The sequence below is a fragment of the Musa acuminata genome, chromosome BXJ1-2, assembly GCF_036884655.1.
Source record: "Musa acuminata AAA Group cultivar baxijiao chromosome BXJ1-2, Cavendish_Baxijiao_AAA, whole genome shotgun sequence".
Taxonomy (NCBI): domain Eukaryota; kingdom Viridiplantae; phylum Streptophyta; class Magnoliopsida; order Zingiberales; family Musaceae; genus Musa; species Musa acuminata.
Genome location: NC_088328.1, coordinates 23,416,160 through 23,433,696, shown reverse-complemented (window position 1 = coordinate 23,433,696; position 17,537 = coordinate 23,416,160). Strand labels below are relative to the sequence as shown.

Genomic DNA, 17,537 nt, shown 5'->3' with positions numbered 1-17,537 from the left:
CACATATAAAGAAATTTACGGAGTGTGTTGTGTAATTTGACTAAATCTATCAGCGACCAATTTGAAATAGGAAGGGAAAAGGAATCCGAGAGAGCGTGAATCGGAGATTGTTGGGCAATTACCGGCACAGCCATCGGTGCGTTGGGGGTACCCTTTTGCTGTTCGGTGGGTCCACCGTCGCTGCTGTGGTGGCATTGCGACGAGGAGAACGGTCTGAATTCTTCTGGGACCGATCGTTCCGTGGCATCCACTCGGTCGCTTGCCCGTCCCGCTATATCGTTGCTAGTGGGATCCAGCCGGACCCACCCGTCATCGGCAATAATAAGACGGGTAATTCAGGTGGGTAAGATGTTGTTTTGGTGCGTTGGGGGGTGGGGGAGCGGATCGTTCTCTCTTCCTGTTCATCTGGTGACCACCTAAAGCAGCGTCATCATCGGCTTGGCCTCTGGAATAGGGATACAAATGTTTAATATTTCGATTTTTATATATTTTTTTTTAATTATAAATATTTTTATATTTATAAAAATAAAACATTTAATGCTTTTACAAAACTTTCTTCTTTCCTTTTTACTTTTAATATTATAAAATTATTTTTTTAATCTTCTATAGAGATATAAATATTTTATTTTTATAAATATAACTATCTTAATATAATTTTTAAGATTATAAGGATCAAAATGACCGATATACATTAAAATTTTTAAAATTAAAATTCTCAAATTCAACCAAGAATAAATGGTAGAAATATTAGATAACTTAATATAATTTAAACTCTTTTTTTTAGATGAGTTAATAGATGATGCATTAAGTCGCTAATTAAAAAAGGTAACATATATATTTTTTAATAAAAGATTTTTGAGATTTTAGAAGCTACCATAAGACAGCATCTATAAAAGAAATTGTGTGGGGGATAAAGGATATGTAGTGGAACCTACTCTTATTTGCGGGGAAAAAAACAAGATCCAATAAGTGCAGTTAACATCACTTGCTACAAGATTAATTACTCAAGACATCACCAACAAAGTGTTAAACAAATCATCCTTGAAAGATCTCTCGAAATAAGTCTATAAGTTCTTCATCAAGTGATCAACATGATCGTTCAGGATTCATCTCAGTTACTTCCATGATCACCACCATGTTGTCCATTTTTTTTGTTCCGGAGAGCATGAGTTAGTGTTCTACGTTGAAGGCATCACCCAAGTTAAAGTTTATGCCGGTTCTCGTGGCCCTTCTTCCAACGCCTACATTGCCTTTTCTCATCATGGCCGTGAATTCATTGTAATCTATTTGCCCATCCTGCAAATATAAAAAAACCTCGAGGTCATCCGTGTATACCAGTACAAAGAAAATTCAATTGTGGTTATGAAAAATCAAGATAGAAGTTACTAAAATAATAAGAGGAAACTGAATTATTGGACCGAAGATTTATGAGGGAGGAAAAAGAACTTCAGAAATAAGAAGAAAGAAGACCCACATTGTCTTGATCGGCTTCTTTGATCATCTCATCAAGGTGAACTTCATCAAGACCAAATTCTCTGCAAGCTTGTGAAAGTTCATCAATAGTTATGTAACCGCTTCCATCTTTATCGAAAAATGAGAATGCGGACATCAAGTTCTCTTCCCTCTCCAACTTATTCATGTGTACTGTTGCTGCAAGAAATTCACCATAGTCGATTGTGCCACTTCTGTCAATATCAGCCTGCAGCCAGTTCAAACAATCCAAATCAGAGTTTCAAGTATCAAAATTTAATTTAATGTAATTAACTAGAAGAGATGAATTTAAGCATTTAACAATGCAAAAAGTTCAAGCCGAGGGCACTAATATAGTCAATATTGCGTACTGCATCCATTAGTGCATGAATCTCAGATTCCATCAGTTCAGACCCCACCCTTCTCAATCCTTCTTTCAGTTCATCAAATGTTATGGTTCCACTGTTGTCTGTATCAATCATCTTGAACAACTCTTTCAGACCACCAATCTCTTCCTCGGACAGGCTTTCAGCAATAACCTGTAGAAGAAAGAAAATGCATGCCATTGAGAAACATACATTTTCCAAGAAACAGATTTTCAACCATTTGAGAACAGATTCATTATGCTCTTAAAGAATTATTTTTGACGATTTGGAAATGATACTTCACAAAGCAAGATCTAAGCAGAAATGCATCTTTCTCCGCAAAATTGTATATGTTATGACATATGTGACAGGTAGAGTATGATAAACAATAGAACAATATAAAGATGAAGGGCATTATGCAGTCCAACTACACTTAGTGCATGTGTCTGCTGGATTCTCACTGATCTCCTTTATATTTGCAGGGTTTCTAGTATTGCATCCAAAACAGCAGAAAATTTTCTTCTGTAATAATAAATACATTCCAGTCATATGATATCCACCAACAACAATTTGGTCAAAGTGAGGTAAATAAATGCATTTATCCCAGAAACATATATGGAAAGAGAAGAAAGTACCAAGCTTGTAGCTGACAATACCTAACAGGGCAAAAAAGAAATTTAAATTTCCCACAATTGATACTGGAGATGAAGCAATTAAATGTATGCAGTCCAGAAAATATAAAGATGTGAGTTTGTAGCATTAAAAATTCCAAACAGGATGAGATGAGACATTTTGATTTCCTAAGATTGAAACTGTAATGCCAAATTAGTTAATTTCAAGCCAGTTATCGACATAATTCTGTAATCTAAACATCTGAGAAGGTAGTATGCAGTATATGGCATACAAGTAAACCACTATGTTCTGAAAGCTTATTAGCATATTTTTTTGCTTTGAAAAGTCAGAGACAGTATGAAACATATAGCATGCTCTTTTTTACAGCAGCAATATTAGCAATACATATCCTTCTCCAGCACCTCAGAATTAGTCTTATCTTGGATAAGAAAGAAAGTAACAAATAAAAGAGAAAGAAGTAAAGACTTAAACAAGCTTCCGCCAGTGCATGGTGTTCATATTGCAAGCTTCTCAAAAGACATGAGATAAGTAAATAGTTAGAGAGGGCAATGAAGATTGCAAATTGCATTCCTGCATCTTCTATTGTGCTGGTTCCCACAAGGATAGCTAATCTAAAAAGAAAAGATTTTGTCTTGCAGCGAATCAAACATAAAAGTCTATCTACAGGTATGTTGACATGGTTTGTAATTTATATATGTTATAAAACCAATAAACTACATGCAAGGGATTGACATAAGTTTGCCACTCAGATTTTTAGTAACAATACATTCTATTTTGGTTTGCAGACAGCACACCTCAACCATAACTTTTCCACATTGCTGCCAAGTCATCAACTTTGTCAAGGACAAACCTCAGATCACCATTCTCAAAGCACTAGCAGTTTTGCTTATTAGGCAACTTGAAGATTCTAAGAGGACAACATGATATCTCCAAAATCCATTACAAATTGAAAATTCTAGGAAAGGATTTCTTATGCATGTTTACTAGGAACCCTCTGACCCCTGTGGAACCATGATTTGGATTCTTCATCCCGTACATGATACTTCAGCATGTCACTGTGGTGTATGATCCAAGATGCCAAATTTGAAAATTCAAATCATAAATGTCATTCAATTTAATTGATATAAACCAACTAAAGAATCCATAGTTGTTCCGACTATAGAATCCGACAAGAAAAACAGAAAACAACAGAATCACTAAATAGTTAAGAAAAAATAATAAATTAATAACTTTAAAGTCTTCTACTGCCATCATTTGATGACCTAACTGAATACATGGTTGATTACTTGTAGCAAGTGTCCTAGGTGAATTATTCAATGGGTACATCAACTCGAAATAACTAACCAATTAAAGCTACCCTCACACCAATAACACAACCTAGAATGTTTCACATTCCAAGTAACATAATATATAGATTGTGACAAGTCCAACAAAACCTTCATAGCTCAGGAAGTTAACACATAAAAGACTTGAAAAGCTATGGCATCAAACAAAATTAAGGATTTATCATCTAGATAACTAGTATGATAGAGATTTGAGAACAGGGAACTTTATTGAAGTACGATCAAATACCATGACAAATACCTCTTATCAGCTACAGAATATCACAAATGAAAATTACCCGTAAAGCCATCTTCTTGAGCTTGTTCATGGCAGAGAACTGCTTAAGACGTGATAGCACTGCAGAATCCAAGGGTCTATCAGGCGCAACATTGTCATCAGTGATCCATGGGTGACCTGGCAGAAGAAACTTCATATTAACTAAGAATCTGATTTGCATTTGGAGAATTTGACTCCTAAAGCAAATTATTTGCTCAAAATACTTACAAAGAACTTGATGTGCTGTAAATCTCTTCTTCGGATCTCTATTAAGCATATTACGTATAAGATCCTTAGCACTATCAGAAATGCCAGGCCATGGTTCAGACTCAAAATCTAGACGACCTTGTAGAATGTGTCTGAAGATCCCTGCTTCAGATTCTGAGAGCGACAAGAAAAAAATACTGATAAAAAAATTGCAACAAACTTTTGGGAAAATAAAATTAGTCTAAATGATCCGGTATTAGCTTGTAAAAGCCGAAATTACAGATCAATAATGAATTACCTGCCCAGAAAGGAGGCACTCCACTTAACAAAATATATAAAATGACTCCGGCACTCCACACATCTGCTTCTGGTCCATATAATTTACGCAATACCTCAGGTGCAACATAATATGGACTTCCAACCACGTCAGAAAATGTATCACCTATATAGTTCAAAAGAAACCAGCTTAAGGTGTACCACTCATTTGACTCTATGCTATTTAGGTTTATATGAAAAGTGTGAGACATCAACTTTCTTAGTACAAACTTGCATGAGAAAAGCTAAATAATTTATGCTTAATTAGATAAGGACATCTTTTGAGTATTAACAAAACAAGATAGTTTATTTAAACTGTAAAGGGTCAGGGATAAAAGTGAGCTCCTTCAGGCATTCATGGAAAATAGGAAGTCTTCCAAAATCTCCTTAAACATCTAGTGAAGGTAAGGAAACATTAATGTCAGTCCATGCAAATGGCAAGACTTTGAAAAAAACTCCACTTGCTCTGTTCTTAGCATTTCTTTTCTTATGGAATAATTGGACACAAAAAAAAGCAATCGACTCAAAATCCTTAGCGAATGAAACAACCAAATAACTTTGTATTAGAATTTCTTAAGCTTTTTTTTTAAAACAAAAATTCTTCTAAAATAAATGGAAATATTCCTTTCTAGACATGTAAGGAAAGTTCTTACTCAAGTTTTCCTGCAAACAAAACAATGCCTATCTTATGGGATTTATTCCTCTAACCTGCTTGTAACAGAAACCATCAAAATCAAGTAATAACAGACCTCTAATGAACTACACAGGCAGCTGAAATGATCAGGAAGCTAAAATCATGATATCAGTACAATGGATGTATGAATCTGTGCTGCAATTCTATACCTCATAAAAGTGCAAAAAGTTATTTATCATACCATTCAATAATTGCTCCTATATTTGCCACACACACACACATTAAAAAAAAAAGAATAGAAGGAAAAGATACATTAGACAAACTACCTTCCATGTCCAAAAAATATCATCTTTCCCTGCTTGTCAATCCTCTTCACCTCTCTCAAGCTATCTCGTCCGGCAGAAGATTATTTATTCATTGTATCCAAGCTTAAGCTTAAAAGATCTTCAAACTTTCTCATCTAACAAGCATATAGAGCTTTCAGTGATTCATTTTTTATATCATAGAGTGGCTGCTCCAACCATAGAGGCTCAAGATATGTAATCTTTTCCTTTTTTTTTTTTGGTTCTCTTTTCAGTTTCATGATGTATAATTAACTGACCCATATCATACTATCAAAGATTATTCTCTCCCCATGAATGATGCAGGGGATGTGATGAATAAGAAGATTAAAAAAAGAAAACTCAAAGTACATGAATTTTGCTAATGATAATTCTTGAACTACTGACCAAGAAAGCGGGAAAACAAAATTGAAGTATATGATGCAAATTAATCATCAGGATGATGACCATTCGAGTGCTGCAATTAAAAATGTACTAAAGACTTAATATCAAAGCAGACACAAACATACAATCACCTAAACATTTCAATTCATCAGTTATCATTTATGGCGTAGCACAGCAAATGCTCTTCAGGAATTAACGAACAAATGTAGATGAGCCTAATGCACAAGAAGCAGACTAAGACAACCAGATGAATGATATGATAATATGACCATAAGAGTTCGACAAAGTTAAGAAAAAAGACAGAACAAATGTCCATCATAAACAAGATTGGCAAAAGATTAGAGATGATAGGAATAGGTCTTCGATGAGAACGAGACGAAACCTGGCTTATAGAACACAGAGAGCCCAAAATCCGTGGCTTTGAGTGCCGCATCCTCATCGGCGCTGGCGAACAAGAAATTCTCCGGCTTGAGGTCCCGATGCATCACCCCGAGAGAATGGCACGCTTCCACGACCCCCACGATGGTCTTGATCAACTGCGCCGCCTTCCTCTCGCTGTAGTGCCCCTTCTGGATGATCCTGTCGAAGAGCTCCCCGCCCGCGCAGAGCTCCATCACCAGGTGCACAAAGAGCGTGTCCTCGTAGGTTCCCTTGATCCTAACGACGTTGGGGTGCTCCGACAGGTGGTGCATGATCTGGATCTCGCGCCATACGTCCTCGTAGTCATCGCGGCAGAGAAGCTTGCGCTTGGGGATGGACTTGCATGCGTACTCCTTGCCATCGTTCTTGTCGACGCAGAGGTACGTCGTGCCGAACTGGCCCTGCCCAAGCTTCTTCCCGATGCGGTAATGCTCCCGCAGGTTCGGGGTCTTGTACGGGAGGACCGCAGAGGGCCTGGAGGGACGATGGGGAGGAGGGTTGGAAGAGGGCTGACTCATGGATGGAAAGATTGAATCTTGGCCTCCGAAAGCGAAACAGAACACAAATTGGGATTTTTAGGTAGGGCGGCGTCAGAAAGATTCCGTCTTTCTTATTCTTCCTGATGAATTCTTGAAATCGTGAGGCATTCCTGAGGAAATCGATGCGAAGGGTCTTCGGAGGAAGGAAGAAACGGATGGCGTTCGGGGCTCTTCACGGAAATTTGCAGAATGGGAGCTGAAGGAGAGATTCTTGAAACCTCCGGGATGTGTATAAAGGGATGAAGGCGGAGGTCCGCGATTGGGGTCTCGGGGAAGGAGAGGGGAAGGGACGCAGGGAGGGAGAGTCAAGTCAAGAATAGAGAAGAGGTCATCATCCCTTCTCCGATTGGTGGCAAGAACATGGTTATCTTTTCTGCACGACCTTTATAGGGGGTTCCGTTTCCCTTCTCATGGATCATCAGTTTTAATGGGTTGATTGATTCTCTTTTCCCTTTCCTTCATTATTTATGAATTAACAACTTTTAAATAATAATATTCACATTATTAATATTGGAAATCATATTTTTTTTTTTAAGGATTTCTAAATTAATATTTTTTTATAAAAATAGAAATTAAAAAAAAAAGATAACCTTTTATTATTTTCTCATGGCCTTTGCAGATTAAATTTGTCTTATTGTGATAGATTTGGAGGTTAAAGTGTTCTGGCAGGACAGCAGGTGGCCTATTTGGATGAGGCTGATTGCTATTGACAGTCGTCAACCATTCACAACATAATATTATTATTATTATTATTATTATTAGGATCAAATCATTATAAGTTGATCCAAAATAATAAAGAAAATAAATTGCTCAAATATAACAACACCCTATTTTCTTACTCTTCTCCTGCAGCATCCATTGATTCAATAGGAAAACAGCATCATATCGAACGGCTTGCTCTTAAATATAGCATATTGCAGATTCCTGCTGCTGCTGCAATGTTTTCACAGTAATACAGCTTGTCTTAAGGGACCAATGTGTCCTAAAAGTCAATCCAATAAATGGGAGAGATCTAAACTGTGCTTGATTTTATCTAGTTTGGTTAACATATTTGATTTCTAATATTTTAAGTTTATTGCATATTATAGGAGAAAACATTTACAGAAATCAAATTGATATATTGATAGAAGATAAGAAAATATGTATATGATCTGATTAGATCAAGTGAGATAATCTAAACTCTCCTGATTTAATTAAGAAATATTATCTTGTACAAGACTCCGAATAATTGTATACTAAGAGAAGGATCAAAGAACACTGCACACATACAAGAGAAGAGGCAGAGCTCTGATAAGAACCATGTTCATTAAGAGGCATCAAACTCAGTTGCTTACGGTAGGTTACAGATTCCACTGATTGCTCTGCAAATGGTGTGAGTCAAGGAGGGAACAGTTACTGAAGTTAAGTATAGAAGGCAGGAAGATGACAAAGAGATGCATGAATCTCACATGAGGCAGTGGTTTTCTGAAGCTGACAAAAGGAGTATGCATGAACACTGTGCATTTTGTTAGAACCAAGCAGAACGAGCACCTTGTGTGGTTGTACTCCAAATACCAAGTGCAGTCCAAATCTACAAGCATACACGGCAGAATACATTGAGGAAATCTTTTGACATGTTTCATGTACCCACCTTCCCTACATGCAACCAAATACCAAGTAGATTCTTTGGCAGATGTGAAGAGAACTAGCAACATGTTCCTGGAAAGCACATAGCATCATGATTTCCAGCTCATGTGCAGCTGAAGGTTGGCTGATAAAGATGGAGGAATCTGAGAGAGGGAGCGAAGCTTTGTGGCACAACATGAGGAAGATCTTTCTGGTATTCACAAGATGGCTTTTGGTTCTCTGGAAGGTGATCTCAGTATGATTACTCCTGACTGTAGCTCCATGTAAACGAAGTGTAAAGACAATAATGCCTTCTCATCAAGAACACTCGTACATAGAAATACTAGAATTGGATTTGCTCGCACTGTGCCGAACAAATCAGATCAAACGTAGTGGAAGAAAGGATGATTTCAGGAACGAATTCATCCATTTCTCTCTGCTTTCTACATTTCTGTTTTTTTTTTGCCATCGATCCAAAACAAAAAATCGAAGATTGAATCGGTTTACACACTTCAAGTCTCCGACAAACACTAATTAAAGCCCAATTCAGCTCCAATAGTAAGCGAAAAAAGCGATCTTTTTTTCCTACACACGCTTAATGTCCCCCGCCGCTGTCGCAGTCCAAGACCAGCAGTTCTCCTCCGACGAGCCGCAGCTGGTCCTCCAAGTAGCGGCGCAGCAGTCGCGGCTCCATCGCCGGCGCCTCCTGTTCCTGGCACAGCCCCAGGATCACTGAGGCGCCGCCGCTTTCCCAGCCCGGTGAGTTCCGCGGCCGCCGCCTCCTGGCCTGGAGACAGAGCCCGACGATGCAGAGCAGGGGGAAGGAGGCGCAGGCCAGGGGGATGAGCACCGGGGAGCAGCAGATCAGGGCCAGTATCAGCAGGCAGGTCCTCCTCCACCCTCCTTCACCACTCGCCGGAGACCACCGCAGGGCGGCGCGCGGCAATCTTTGACCCATATCCGCCTCTGTCGCTGATGCCTTCCCCTCACCCCATAACAACCGCTGCCATTAGAAGTCCACTTGGCCAGCTATCCAGATTTCCATACCTTAAGGTCTCTAATCTATTCTTGCCCTTTGGGTTAGGCGTCAATAACTTCTATCTTCATATCTTAGTGAAAGAAACAATCTTTTTCTCTCTCTAACAGGCCTCCACCTCTAACTGCCAGACATATCGAGTGCTTCATCCTCACTCCCACTAAATAGATGTAGGCAAAGATGATAAGATGCCTCCTACCAACCTCTCTACTGATGGCACCGTTCATCTTACAAATATTGCCGTAATGTTGCTTCGCTCGAAACACAACCATCATCACATTTATGTGTGGTAGTTCAGTCATGCCTAGTAATTAATTCCAATGCATTAATTAGTAGAAAGGTACGCAGAATCATTCTAGTACAAATGCCAAATTGCTTATTACAGTCCGAAGTTACAGAGGATTGAAGTTGTCTTACTCTGTCGATGATACCAAAAATCTCTCCACTGCAAATTGGTAACTTGACAGGAGAGGTCCAAAAGCCATGGTGTCTCAACCACAGCCATGTTCTGCAGAATCCTCAACGGCTCTCTGTCCACAAGAGCTGATAGAATGGGCAGAGAAGGCAACAGAGTTGGCCAGTCCCCACACTCGTCGACTGACCCAGTTATCTTCTCATGTTCTTAATGCAGCCTCTAAATTATTAGTTTCTGTGGAGAGCTACAGATCTTTTGTGTTGGAGTTCCATCGCCCCCAACTTTGGTTAGCTGGACCAGCTGCTATCGACTACTGCTACTGCTCTTTCCAACTACATCATTATCACACACCAAATACTATCAGGCTTGCCTTCCAATCATTGCTCTTAGACTTTACAACCATGTGTGCGCGGATATATTATTTCTTGTAGCGCAACACGAGGCATGAAACCCGGCCATTAATGTGAATTATGTCTTAGCATTTATCCTTATCCATCAGTAAACAAGCAGCAGGAATAGCAAATATTCTGTAGTCGTTCATTAGGACTTCTTTTCTTCTTCTTTGTCCAGATAAGTGTGGTGGGGAAGAAGATACTCGGCGAGGAACATGTAGGACATAGCTGGAGACGTGTTGGAGGTGAGAGACGAAGAGAGAGGCAGGAGATAAGAAGGAATGAAAGCGGAGCAAAGTAAAAGAGAAAGCGACGTGCTTCCCTCAAAATGAGCACAATCTCGTCCGCCTCATCCGGCCTTCTCTTGGGATGCATTGGATCCTCGATAGGCTTCTTTGTCGCCATCTCCATCGATAAGATGCCGAAGCCCATTTAAATATTATGGTGTTTTTGTTGTTGTCAACTCTCTACGTGATTGTATGATAATTCGGCGAAGAAATAATAACATTCTCTTGTCCAAATCACTGTTCCAGCCATTAATTACTAATATAAGATCGACATTAGGAATCATCATCTTGTTCTCTCAGCAGAGTGATTGATGCAAAACCAAATTATCGAGCAACATTAGGCTTATTATGCAGATCGAAGGAAGGAGGAGGTGTCGTGAGATTCCTTCGAAATCATTGCAACGGCTACAACTTGTTCGTGATTTAAAATCCTTCACGAATCTTAAAGAAGTCGTCCTTCTTCTCCACAAAAAAAGCCACCGCAACAGTTCTCAAAGCTGTCCAACGGACTCTGACAGCCTGTTCTCTTCTTTGTGGGTGTATATAACTCCGCCTACCCGTTTCCCTCTTACCTACCAACGCAGCCATCAGCTCCGCTTCAAGACTCGAACTTTTTGAGTCCTCTTTGCTTCTGTTTGTTTGGAAGACCAAGCGATGGCCGAGGAGACCAAGACGGACGCACCAGAGGCGGCTCCCGCCGAGGAGGTTGTCGTCGCGGAGGTGGCGGCCGCGGAGAAGGAGGTTGTTGATGAGCCGCCGCCGCCGCCTGCGCCTGAGCCTGAGCCTGAGCCTGAGCCTGCCCCCGAAGTGCAAAAGCCGACCAAGAATCCGGCTTTGGAAGTCGCGTTGGCAGCTGAGGCGGCGGCCGAGGCGGAGGAGAAGAAGGCCGCGGCGCAGGAGGCGGAGGCGGCTGCTAAGGCCGCCACCATCCTCCAAGCTGTCTCCTTTAAGGAGGAGAGCAACCTCGCTTCCGACCTCGATGACCCCGAGAAGAAGGCCCTCGAGGAGCTCAAGCAGCTCGTCCAGGCCGCTCTCGCCAATAATGAATTCTCCCCTCCTCCTCCTCCGCCGCCGCAACCGGCCCCCGCTGCCGCTGGACCCACATCTGCTGAGGAACCTCCTTTCAAGGCGGAGGAGGCCAAGGCTGTAGAGGAACCCGCTGCTACCCCGGTGGAAGAGCCCCATAAGGCCGTGGCGGAGGAGGCCAAAGCTGAAGCGGAACCCGCTGCTACCCTGGTGGAAGAGCCCCAGAAGGCTGTGGTTGAGGAGGCCAAGGCTGAAGCGGAACCGGCTGCTACCCCGGTGGAAGAGCCCCAGAAGGCCGTGGCGAAGGAGGCCAAGGCTGAAGAGGAACCCGCTGCTACCCCGATAGAAGAACCCCAGAAGGCCATGGCGGAGGAGTCGGCCCCACCGGCCAAGGAGGAAGAGGCCGAGAAGCCGGCGCCGGCGTCGGCGTCTCCTACGGCGGAGAAGGCCATCGTGGTGGATGATGACGGCGCCAAGACCGTTGAAGCCATAGAGGAAACCGTCGTCCCCGTCGCCGCTCCACCACCCGCAGAGACCGAGGCACCGGCGGCCGAAGCGCCGAAGGCGGAGAAGGAAGAGGAAAAGTCACCTGCTCCTCCCACCGAGCCGACTCCACCGGCGCCGGAGGAGGTCTTCATCTGGGGCGTCCCGCTCCTCGGCGACGAGCGGAGCGACACCGTTCTCCTCAAGTTCCTCCGCGCCCGGGACTTCAAGGTGAAGGAAGCCATGGCCATGCTCAAGAACGCCGTGCTCTGGAGGAAGGAGTTCGGCATCGAGGCACTCCTCGAAGAGGACCTCGGCGTCCTGGAGATGGAGAAGGTGGTCTTCATGCATGGAGTCGACAAGGAGGGCCACCCCGTGTGCTACAACGTCTACGGGGAGTTCCAAAACAAGGAGCTTTACGCAGCAGCCTTCGCCGATGAGGAGAAGAGGAAGCGGTTCTTGAGGTGGAGGATTCAGTACCTGGAGAAGGGGATAAGAAACTTGCTTGACTTCAAGCCGGAAGGGGTTTCAACAATGGTGCAGGTCACTGATCTCAAAAATTCCATTGGCCTGGCAAAGAAGGAGCTCCGCCAGGCTCTCGACCTGCTTCAAGATAACTATCCCGAGTTTGCAGCCAAGCAGGTAACTTGAACTCTCGATCCTCCATTACTTTAAAGATACCAACGTGATTAGATCTTTAGACTGTTAATCTAAGTTGAATATAAGCAAAAGATTCTGATTCCAATGATGTTGCTATCAAACGTTGGATTTTGATGGGTGCCTTGAGAACAGTTATGATGAATTCACGAAAAATTCTTGATGGTTATGGCTAATGATCCTACATAATACAATCGAAAGCGTAACAATGAGCTGCTGTCTTTGTTAGGTGTTCATCAATGTCCCCTGGTGGTACCTGGCTTTCAACAGGATGATTAGCCCATTCTTTACACAGAGGACCAAAAGCAAGTTCGTCTTTGCAGGGCCATCTAAATCAGCTGAGACCCTTTTCAAGTTAGTAGAGATCTGTCAATAATTCCTTTATTGTAGTAAATAACACGGCTGCTAATCTTAAATTTCTTGTGTTATCGAATCTTTTAGATACATAGCTCCCGAGCAAGTCCCTGTTCAATTTGGAGGCCTGAGCAAGGAGAATGACACAGATTTCAGCACCACTGATGCTGTTATAGAGACAACCATTAAGCCCTCAACAAAGCAAGCGATCGAGATTCCAGTTACTGAGGTAGGGAGGTTCTTCTTTTCCACTTCCAAACAACTTAACGTTTACGTTGTGTTGTGGTCTTGATTGAACTGCTACTTTACAGTCATGCATTCTTGTTTGGGAGCTTCGTGTTCTGGGTTGGGACGTGAATTATGGTGCTGAGTTTGTGCCTCGTGCCGAAGATGGATACACAGTGATTGTGCAGAAGTCGAGGAAGATGGTCGTGACCGATGAGCCTGTGGTGAAGGACAGCTTCAAAATTGGAGAGGCTGGCAAGGTGGTTCTCACAGTGGACAACACCACCTCCAAAAAGAAGAAACTCCTCTACAGATACAAGACCAAGAGCTCTAGTGATTCAATTTGAGGTGCTTGCTGTTGCCCAATCGCGAAAACCGAAAGAAGACATAGCGCTTTCTGTTGATTACATAGAGAGTTCTAAGCACTTTACGTTCATGGATTTTGTGTTGAGTTAATTGTTTTGCATGATCTAAGTGGATGGATGCTGTTCTTTGCGAGTCGAATTCGTTTTGTGAAAATAGGTACAATGAGGACCTCTCTTGCTGCTGTCCTGTAAATTAAATCTTGTATACATGCTGTCTGTCATATGATTTTTGCTTGTGTTCAGAGTTCCAGCCATGAGAGCTGCTATCTGCTGTCTGAGTTCTTCATTTCCTTCTTGGTTCTGTCATTTGGAAGTATATTATCTATTTGCTGTCTTCTTCAATCATGTGGTCTGCCACTTGAAGTTCAACTAGCATATCTATCTCCTACATTTGCTCATTCCAGCTAATGAGATTGGAATAATACAGCCAAGCTAACATGTGATGCAGTACAAGGATGGTGCTCATAATTGTTCCTGAGTCCTATAAAAACCATATTAGCCAAATTCAAATTGGCCTAGTGGATCCTTCAAAGTCCCTGTTTAGTGTGGTGGTATCCAACTTATTAGCAATTTCAGGTGGTCTTATCACAGGCTAATTGTGCAGGTGGCTGAGCCAAAAGCAAATAGCTGGACAGTCTAGTTTTATGCTTTGGCATCATTGCCTTTGTTTCACCTTTCCTGTGGAGCCAGAACACAGCATCTGAACTTGGCTGTAAGATCCCAATTTCTGGTCATAACATAGATGATCAAAGCTAATACTTTGACAAAAAGGTGGGTAAGAACTTCCCTACATTATCATGTCTTTGGTATAAAGCTCTCATAATCTCTTGTTTGGCCACAGCAGGAGAGGGAGAAGGTTCATATTGTGTTTATCTTTAGCAGCTGTAAAGTTCTTCGACACCCTACATGCAACCAGTGTGTTGGAATTTAGAACATGATGGTGGTCACTATCCCTACCTTGGGGCATCTTCTCTGTGACAGTTGCTGTCCTTGATTTGGTCAAAAACTCAGGCTCCTCCTCTAATCTTTCCAACTTAAAAAGAGGAAAACCATTTCATTAGGAGAACACCTTGCATAGATTAAAAAATGTGGACTCATCTTGATTTGATCCTACAACACCTGAAGTTTATCACCCAGAAACAACAACACCAACACAATCATTTGATCTTCTCTGTGCTCCCATGTGCAGGTCTGCTGGAACTTGGCCTACTTTACCCGTATCAAACTCTAATGCATGAACTTAAGCTACCCATGAATCCTTACAAAATCCCCCATGGTTACAATCACACAATCATGCTCAGTTCATCTTGCCCCAGACACCAAATTTCCATGGAGTACAATGATTGTTAGAACAGCCAGTGGGTGCAGGGGGAGGCATTTGTACTGTGAGGGGATCCCAAGTTATCTTTGTCAGAAATTGACTGCTATTTAAGATGGCTTCAAGATCCAGCAAACATGAAGAAGACACCAGTTTGTGAGAAGGAGAAGGAGCCAGGGAAAGATGCACTTGTTGCAGGGCAGTGGCATGTGGGTGTGTCCAGGACTTGCAGCCTTAGCCTGGTGGCAGGGAAGCTGGGGAATGTGATTGTTTTGTTGCCCATTAAACTTGATGGCCAGGACAACAATGCATGTGCTTCATTAAAATCTTTTGGCCTTCAATTTATTATGCATCACACTCAGATTGCTTGGCATCTCAGATCATGCCATGAACTCTTAGTCTTTTTCCTTTTTTTATTTTTTTGGGAATAACTTGCCATCTATTGCCAAGCCTTCTGTGTAATGCCAAGATTTTTCAACAATTAAATCATATTTATAAGTCTATACTGCAGAAAAATGGGAAAATATTAGAAAAAGTGAAACATTAATGCTGAAAAGCATATATATATATATATATATATATATATATATATATATATATATATATATATATATATATATATATATATATATATATATATAGTTAATATCATTAGTTAAAGTTCCAACTAACATCAATAATATTACATATTTATACTTTCTAAATAAACAATCAAGTAGAAGGTGAAAGTGATAAGAAGTAGTTTAATTACTTTAACATCTTAATCTATTTTAAACTCATTGATAATTATAAGTAGTGGTAATTAATTTAAGTTTATCGGGCAGATTCTAAGATTAGTAAAATATGTGTAGGATTTAAATATTTAAAGGATCGGATGATTGATTAAATGATCACAAAAGACATCTTTAAAAATTCAATGATAATAACCTTATCTTTTCTACTTTTTGATGTCTGTGAAGAAGCAGTCAAAGAGCCACAACTAGAATTGGATTCCGGGTCAAAATTTGTCTTAATCCGACCCGATTGTTTGAGTATATTTCAATTTGGGATTGGGTTACAATGAACAAATCAATTCGCATGATGTGAGTTGGATTCATGGGAACGTCAAGCCAACTTGTTTTCATAACACATTATGTGTTCTATCAATAATCTTGCTAAACGTGTCGTTTAATCTCATTTATTTTTTCTATACGCCACCAAACAATCCAATGGAATATTTTTTTTTGTTATTAAAACTTCGATTTATTATTTTATAAAAATATTAGCGATTTTATACTTGCATTGACTTTTTGAAAATATTTATCATCAGATATAAGGTTATATTTTAAAGGAATATTTTTTAAAATATATTTATTTATATTATTAATTAGAGTAAATTAAAGTGTAAATTCCTTTAAAAGAATTACTTTTTAAATTTTTTTGCAAAGCATCCCTATTTAAAAAAATCAAAAATAATAATTTTCTTCAACATAATCATTTTATCTTGTCTGTACTCAACCCTGGTCGTCGATCATTGTCTCCATCCGAATCCAGCAACTTACAACAATATTACTTACTCAAAATCACTAAGGATGATCTACACATGATGGAAGAAGATGATCGATCCTCGCATAAGAGTTATAGGTGAAAGACGCTCAACTTTTACGTAAGACGTATATAATGACTCAGGCCTAATGGGCTAACTGGCCTATCAACTTTGTTTAGTCTAAACCACTGACCAAAATGCTTAAGCTGAAGTTGATAGTAGTACACTCATCAGACCCTTATAAGTCAATCTTAATCCTGCCCACTTTCGATGTGGGACTAATCAAGGGTGTTACAATCACCCCCACTCAAAGGCTTGACGACATAACCCAGATCAAACCCTAGCATAGTGCATGTGAGGCGTAGCCCAGTGGTGGCTTCATGCCGTGATGAGTCCTCTGATTCCGTCTACGAGTAGCCTTTTCCTACTCGAGCCCCCTCACCATCGAAAGTGCATGTGAGGCGTAGCCCAGTGGTGGCTTCATGCCGTGACGAGTCCTCTGACTCCGTCTACGAGTAGCCCTTTCCTACTCGAGCCCCCTCACCATCGAAAGTGCATGTGAGGCGTAGCCCAATGGTCGCTTCATGCCGTGACGAGTCCAGTGATTGTAACACCCCTGATTAGTCCCACATCGAAAGTGGGCAGGATTAAGATTGACTTATAAGGGTCTCATGAGTGTACTACTATCAACTTTAGCTTAAGCATTTTGAAATATATACGAGTGCATCTTTATGCTGAGGGCTACAAGTAACGATGGACGATAAAAGTGGTGATGAGTTTGATAATATATTATATATATATCTTTATCATACTAAAAAAAAATCATTCTACAGAAATTTTCAAAAAAAGAAAAAGTCTTTTCCGAAAATTCGTTATAAATTAAATATAATTTACACGTCTTCTGTAAACTATAAAATAAATGTTTTTTTAATAAGGTAACAA

General features: G+C 40.7%; 2 protein-coding genes across 2 annotated transcripts; one reads left to right on the top strand and one right to left on the bottom strand.

Annotated features, from left to right (window-relative positions):
- Positions 1 to 920: 920 nt before the first annotated feature.
- LOC135600018 (calcium-dependent protein kinase 24-like) lies at positions 921 to 7,268 on the bottom strand. The gene is made up of 7 exons (XM_065094111.1): positions 6,331 to 7,268; positions 4,573 to 4,716; positions 4,296 to 4,448; positions 4,090 to 4,205; positions 1,842 to 2,009; positions 1,475 to 1,699; positions 921 to 1,296 (listed from the first exon to the last, which is right to left on the bottom strand). The coding sequence occupies exons 1-7, from the start codon at positions 6,884 to 6,886 to the stop codon at positions 1,171 to 1,173; spliced, it is 1,488 nt and encodes a 495-aa protein (XP_064950183.1). The 5' UTR covers positions 6,887 to 7,268; the 3' UTR covers positions 921 to 1,170.
- A 3,907-nt stretch (positions 7,269 to 11,175) lies between these two features.
- LOC135600002 (patellin-3-like) lies at positions 11,176 to 14,023 on the top strand. The gene is made up of 4 exons (XM_065094110.1): positions 11,176 to 12,793; positions 13,038 to 13,162; positions 13,250 to 13,391; positions 13,474 to 14,023. Exons 1-4 carry the CDS (start codon positions 11,297 to 11,299, stop codon positions 13,732 to 13,734), a joined length of 2,025 nt encoding a protein of 674 aa, XP_064950182.1. The 5' UTR covers positions 11,176 to 11,296; the 3' UTR covers positions 13,735 to 14,023.
- Positions 14,024 to 17,537: the final 3,514 nt, after the last annotated feature.